Genomic DNA, 6,000 nt, shown 5'->3' on the forward strand with positions numbered 1-6,000 from the left:
ACCTGGAATTAAAATTGATTTCTGGGGGGTTTGTATCTTTTGATTTACACAACATGCCTACCACTTTGAAGATCTTGAGCATGCATAACTATTCACCCCCCCCCCAAAGTCAATACTTTGTAGAGCCACCTTTTGAAGCAATTACAGCTGCAAGTCTCTTGGGGTATGTCTCTATAAGCTTGGCACATCTAGCCACTGGGATTTTGCCCGTTCTTCAAGGCAAAACTGCTCCAGCTCCTTCAAGTTGGATGGGTTCCGCTGGTGTAGAGCAATCTTTAAGTCATACCACAGAGTCTCATTTGGATTGAGGTCTGGGCTTTGACTAGGCCATTCCAAGACATTAAACCCATCGAGTGTTGCTTTAGCAGTATGCTTAGGATCATTGTCCTGCTGGAAGGTGAACCTCCGTCCCAGTCTCAAATCTCTGGAAGACTGAAACAGGTTTCCCCCAAGAATTTCCCTGTATTTAGCGCCATCCATCATTCCTTCAATTCTGACCAGTTTCCCAGTCCCTGCCGATGAAAATCATCCCCACAGCATGATGCTGCCATCACCATGCTTCACTGTGGGGATGGTATTCTCGGGGTGATGAGAGGTGTTGGGTTTGCGCCAGACATAGCGTTTTCCTTGGTGGCCAAAAAGCTAAATTTTCGTCTCATCTGACCAGAGTACCTTCTTCCATATGTTTGGGGAGTCTCCCACATGCCTTTTGCAGAACACCAAAAGTGTTTGCTTATTTATTTTTTTAAGCAATGGCTTTTTTTCTGGCCACTCTTCCGTAAAGCCCAGCTCTGTGGAGTGTATGGCTTAAAGTGGTCCTATGGACAGATACTCCAATCTCCGCTGTGGAGCTTTGCAGCTCCTTCAGGGTTATCTTTGGTCTCTTTGTTGCCTCTCTGATTAATGCCCTCCTTGCCTGGTCTGTGAGTTTTGGTGGGCGGCCCTCTCTTGGCAGGTTTGTTGTTGTGCCATATTCTTTCCAATTTTTAATAATGGATTTAATGGTGCTTTATGGGATATTAAAGTTACTGATATTTTTTTATAACCCAACCCTGATCTCTACTTCTCCACAACTTTGTCCCTGACCTGTTTGAACATTTACATTTACATTTAAGTCATTTAGCAGACGCTCTTATCCAAAGCGACTTACAAATTGGTGCATTCACCTTATGATATCCAGTGGAACAACCACTTTACAATAGTGCATCTAAATCTTTTAAGGGGGGGGTTAGAAGGATTACTTTATCCTATCCTAGGTATTCCTTAAAGAGGTGGGGTTTCAGGTGTCTCCGGAAGGTGGTGATTGAAGAGCTCCTTGGTCTTCATGGTGCCACTTGCTTGGTAGTGCCCCTTGCTTAGAGGTGTTGCAGACTCTGAGTCATTAAAACTTGTTTTTCAACCACTCCACACATTTCTTGTTAACAAACTATAGTTTTGCAAGTCGGTTAAGACATCTACTTTGTGCATGACACAAGTCATTTTTACAACAATTGTTTACAGACAGATTATTTCACTTATAATTCACTGTATTACAATTCCAGTGGTTCAGAAGTTTACATACACTAAGTTGACTGTGCCTTTAAATAGCTTGGATAATTCCAGAAAATGATGTCATGGCTTTAGAAGATTGTGATAGGCTAATTGACATCATTTGAGTCAGTTGGAGGTGTACCTGTGGATGTATTTCAAGGCCTACCTTCAAACTCAGTGCCTCTTTGCTTGACATCGTGAGAAAATCAAAGGAAATCAGCCAAGACCTCAGAAAAAAATTGTAGGCCTCCACAAGCAATTTCTAAACTCCTGAAGGTACCATGTTCATCTCTACAAACAATAATATGCAAGTATAAACACCATGGGACCACGCAGCCGTCATACCACTCAGGAAGGAGACGCGTTCTGTCTACTAGAGATGAACGTATTTTGGTGCGAAAAGTGCAAATCAATCCCAGAACAGCAGCAAAGGACCTTGTGAAGATGCTGGAGGAAACAGGTACAAAAGTAGCTATATCCACAGTAAAACGAGTCCAACATAACCTGAAAGGTCGCTCAGCAAGGAAGAAGCCACTGCTCCAAAACCGCCATAAAAAAGCCAGACTATGGTTTGCAGCTGCACATGGGGACAAAGATCGTACTTTTTGGAGAAATGTCCTCTGGTCTGATGAAACAAAAATAGAACTGTTTGGCCATAATTCCATCGTTATGTTTGGAGGAAAAAGGGGGAGGCTTGCAAGCCAAAGAACACCATTCCAACCGTGAAGCACAGGGGTGGCAGCATCATGTTGTGGGCGTGATTTGCTGCTGGAGGGACTTGTGCACTTCACAAAATAAATGGCATCATGAGGAAAGAAGATTATGTGGATATATTGACATATTGACAACATCTCAAGACATCAGTCAGGAAGTTAAAGCTTGGTTGCAAATGAACAATGACCCCAAGCATACTTCCAAAGTTATGGATTAAGGACAACAAAGTCAAGGTATTGGAGTGGCCATTTTACAAAGCCCTGACCTCAATCCTATATAAAATTTGTGGGCAGAACTGAAAAAGTGTGTGCGAGCAAGGAGGCCTACAAACCTGACTCAGTTACACCAGCTCTTTAAGGAGGAATGGGCCAAAATTCACCTAACTTATTGTGGGAAGCTTGTGGAAGGCTACCCCAAACGTTTGACCCAAGTTAAACTATTTAAAGCTAATGCTACCAAATACTAATTGAGTGTATGTAACCTTCTGACCCACTGGGAATGTGATGAAAGAAATAAAAGCCGAAATAAATCCCTCTATTATTCTGGCATTTCACATTCTTAAAATAAAGTGGTGATCCTAACTGACCTAAGACAGGGAATGTTTACTAGGATTACATGTCAGAAATTGTGAAAATCTGAGTTTAAATGTATTTGGCTAAGGTGTATGTAAACTTCCGACTTCAACTGTATATGTACTGAGATCATGTGACAAATCATGTGACACTTAGATTGCACACAGGTGGACTTTATTTAAACTAATTGTGTGACTTCTGAAGGTAATTGGTTGCACCAGATCTTATTCAGGGGCTTCATAGCAAAGGGGGTGAATACATATGCACGCACCACTTTTCCCTTTTATTTTTTTTAACTAGTTATTTTTTTCACTTCACCAATTTGGACTATTTTGTGTATGTCCATTTCACAATCAATTTAAATTGCAGTTTGTAATGCAACAAAATAGGAAAAACGCCAATGGGGATGAATACTTTTGCAAGGCACTGTAAGTGATTGAAAGTTGGTATTCAGCACTCATAAAATAATGCCTTATTTACTTTGAAGAACTACTAAAATAGTGATTTTGTCAGACAGCATAGGCAGCACCTTTATACTGTATGAGTTGACTTGGAATGAAATAATAGTAATCAAATAAAACAAATATTTTGTTAAAGTAATATTAATAAGTGATAAGCAGTAATAGTCACGACTGTGGGACTTTTATTAATTGTTTTATTCTGTGTGACAACATTCAACCCACATGTATCGAAACCTAAATGGAAAACCATGATTTTTGTAATAATCAAACCAAAACCGAACTGATCTCAAAGAGCAATAAATTGCTTAACACTACTTGCTGACGTTGAGTGAGAGGTTGTTGTCCTGGCACCACACTGCCAGGTCACTGACCTCCTCCCTATAGGCTGTCTCATTGTCGTCGGTGATCAGGCCTACCACCATCGTGTCCCTAGTAAACACAGCTGATTAAACTAATTTCATTCTAAACTGAATATCATGATTATTGGAGTCAGGTGTGTTAGCTGGGGCAAAAGTGTGAAACCAATCAGGCCCCTGAGCACTGGAGTTGCCCATCCCTGGTCCAGATGGACAGAATCTGGATCCTCTCAAGATTTTCTCCCTACCTATCCACCTATGGAGTTTTTGCTTGCCACTGATTTTTTTTCTCTCTCCTATGTTTTTGTGTGTCTCTCTCCCAGGTCATTTGGTGTGGTGCTGTGGGAGGTCAGTACCCTAGCGGAGCAGCCGTACCAGGGCCTGTCCAACGAGCAGGTCCTGAAGTTCGTCATGGACGGAGGATTTCTGGACCGACCAGACAACTGTGCTGACCGGCTGTAAGTCTCACCTCCATAATGTACATATCTATGTCCAGCTGTGACTGGTCATAACAAGATGAATCATTATTGAAGGGAAATGTATGGAACGTGGATTACACTTTTGTGTGTGATATTAATGAAATCATGTTTTAACGACAACGAACATCAGCTCTTAACTATATGATGTAACAGCAGCTCCTCTCTCCTGCTATTCAGACACGACCTGATGTCGATGTGCTGGCAGTATAACCCCAAGCTGCGTCCCAGCTTCCAGGAGATCATCGAAATGCTCCACGAGGACCTTCACCGGTCCTTCCAGGAGGTCTCCTTCTACTACAGTCAGGAAAACAAGCCTCAGGAGCAGGAGGACTTTGACCTAGACATGGACAACATGGAAAGCATTCCCCTGGACCCGTCCTCCTACTCCCAGAGAGGGGACCACAGTTCCTCGTACTCTCAGAGGGGAGACCACAGCTCGGAGAGGGACGAAGCGGGTTCGTCGCTGGGGTTGAGACAAAATAGCTACGAGGAACACGTCCCGTACACACACATGAACGGGGGGAAGACGAACGGACGGATACTAGCTCTGCCTCGGTCTAGTCCCTCCTAACAGAACACTATATAGATATCATATCCCTATCTCCCCTTAGGCCCAACCTTTTCCCTCACACAGATGCATAGATATGAATATATTTTTGTTTTGTTTTTTCATTTTATATAGATAAACACTTTTATCACTCAGAGGCCCTCTCGAAGTGTACATATCTCAGGACGTTAATGCTCTTGTCAAGATGCCACATCCAATAGACTACGGTATGTATGTTAATGTTCACACAGGAAACACACAACCACACAGACACTTTTTGTATTTAAGAAAGAACCCCCCTGTGCTTCTTTCTAGTCTTTGATCCTTAAAAAATATATTTCCAATCTTCCACAAATGGGTGGCGGTTTGGGGGAATCAACTGTGAATCTAACTTTGGGACAACCAGAAGGCTGCTAACCCGAGGACTCTCCAGACTGTACCTTGCCCAGGCCGAGGCACTCTCCCTTGGCAGGTCAGCCCTCACTGGGTCCCTGGGTCTCCCTGGGCCATGGAGGTCCACCTGGGTCGCTCAATGTAAAAGTGCCCTTCTCTTCTATCTCTGGCTGTAGCCTGCGTCTTATGTCATGGAGCTGTGTCTCTGTATCTTTGTACTCTCAAGTCGTCAACGAACGACACACTTGAGAACTAACTTTTGGATGGATGAATGTTTCAAATCCATTTTTAAATCTTCAAACAAACTTTATTGATCCACTGGAGAAGCTTGTTGTCGATTTTATCCTCACACTCTGCAGTATTCCAGCATCACACAGAAATAATTAACAGATTTTTGGGGTTATATATTTTTAATTTATTTACGTTTCATTTTCTCTTTTGAGTTTTCACATTTACAGCTGAAGGATATTTAAAAAACTGTTTCAGAAAAACATTTTGACGAAAGAAACGAGTTCCTCAGAAGACATAGCTGCTTCTTTTTATATATTTTAGTGGGTATAGAAAATATAAATATATTATTGATATTTTTTGGTACATAGTGGTTGACATACATTGTCTTTCATGAGGTATTTCCAGTCTGTAGAAAAAAAGGTTTTACATGTTTGTCTCTTATGTTTATTTTTTTCTAATCCAGAATTCATACTAATAATCATTTGGACTTGTGACAAACCAGCAGCATTTGGTATTTTCTCTTGGCTTGGCCCGTTGATATCAGATCAAATCAAACTGTCTGCTCTTCATAAATAAAGCAGCACGGTGCAACATGACCACGCTCTTTCTCTGTCCACATGCTTCTGTTACCGTTTACTTTGTTGTTGTTTACTGTGTCATGTGTACAATTCATCTAATTGGTCGGTCTTTGCTGAAATAAAAGATCCCAGAAATGTT

The 6,000-nt window shown here is 41.7% G+C and overlaps 1 protein-coding gene across 1 annotated transcript in view; it reads left to right on the forward strand.

The window, feature by feature from the left end:
- LOC106600510 (insulin receptor) overlaps nt 1–6,000 on the forward strand; it is a 95,704-nt gene extending 89,704 nt beyond the window's left edge. The window contains exons 22-23 of the mRNA XM_014191920.2: nt 3,957–4,091; nt 4,290–6,000. Of these exons, the coding sequence (XP_014047395.1) occupies nt 3,957–4,091; nt 4,290–4,683 (529 nt within the window). The 3' untranslated portion in view covers nt 4,684–6,000. The remainder of the gene's footprint in view (nt 1–3,956; nt 4,092–4,289) is intronic.

Source organism: Salmo salar, chromosome ssa03, assembly GCF_905237065.1.
Source record: "Salmo salar chromosome ssa03, Ssal_v3.1, whole genome shotgun sequence".
Taxonomy (NCBI): Eukaryota; Metazoa; Chordata; class Actinopteri; order Salmoniformes; family Salmonidae; genus Salmo; species Salmo salar.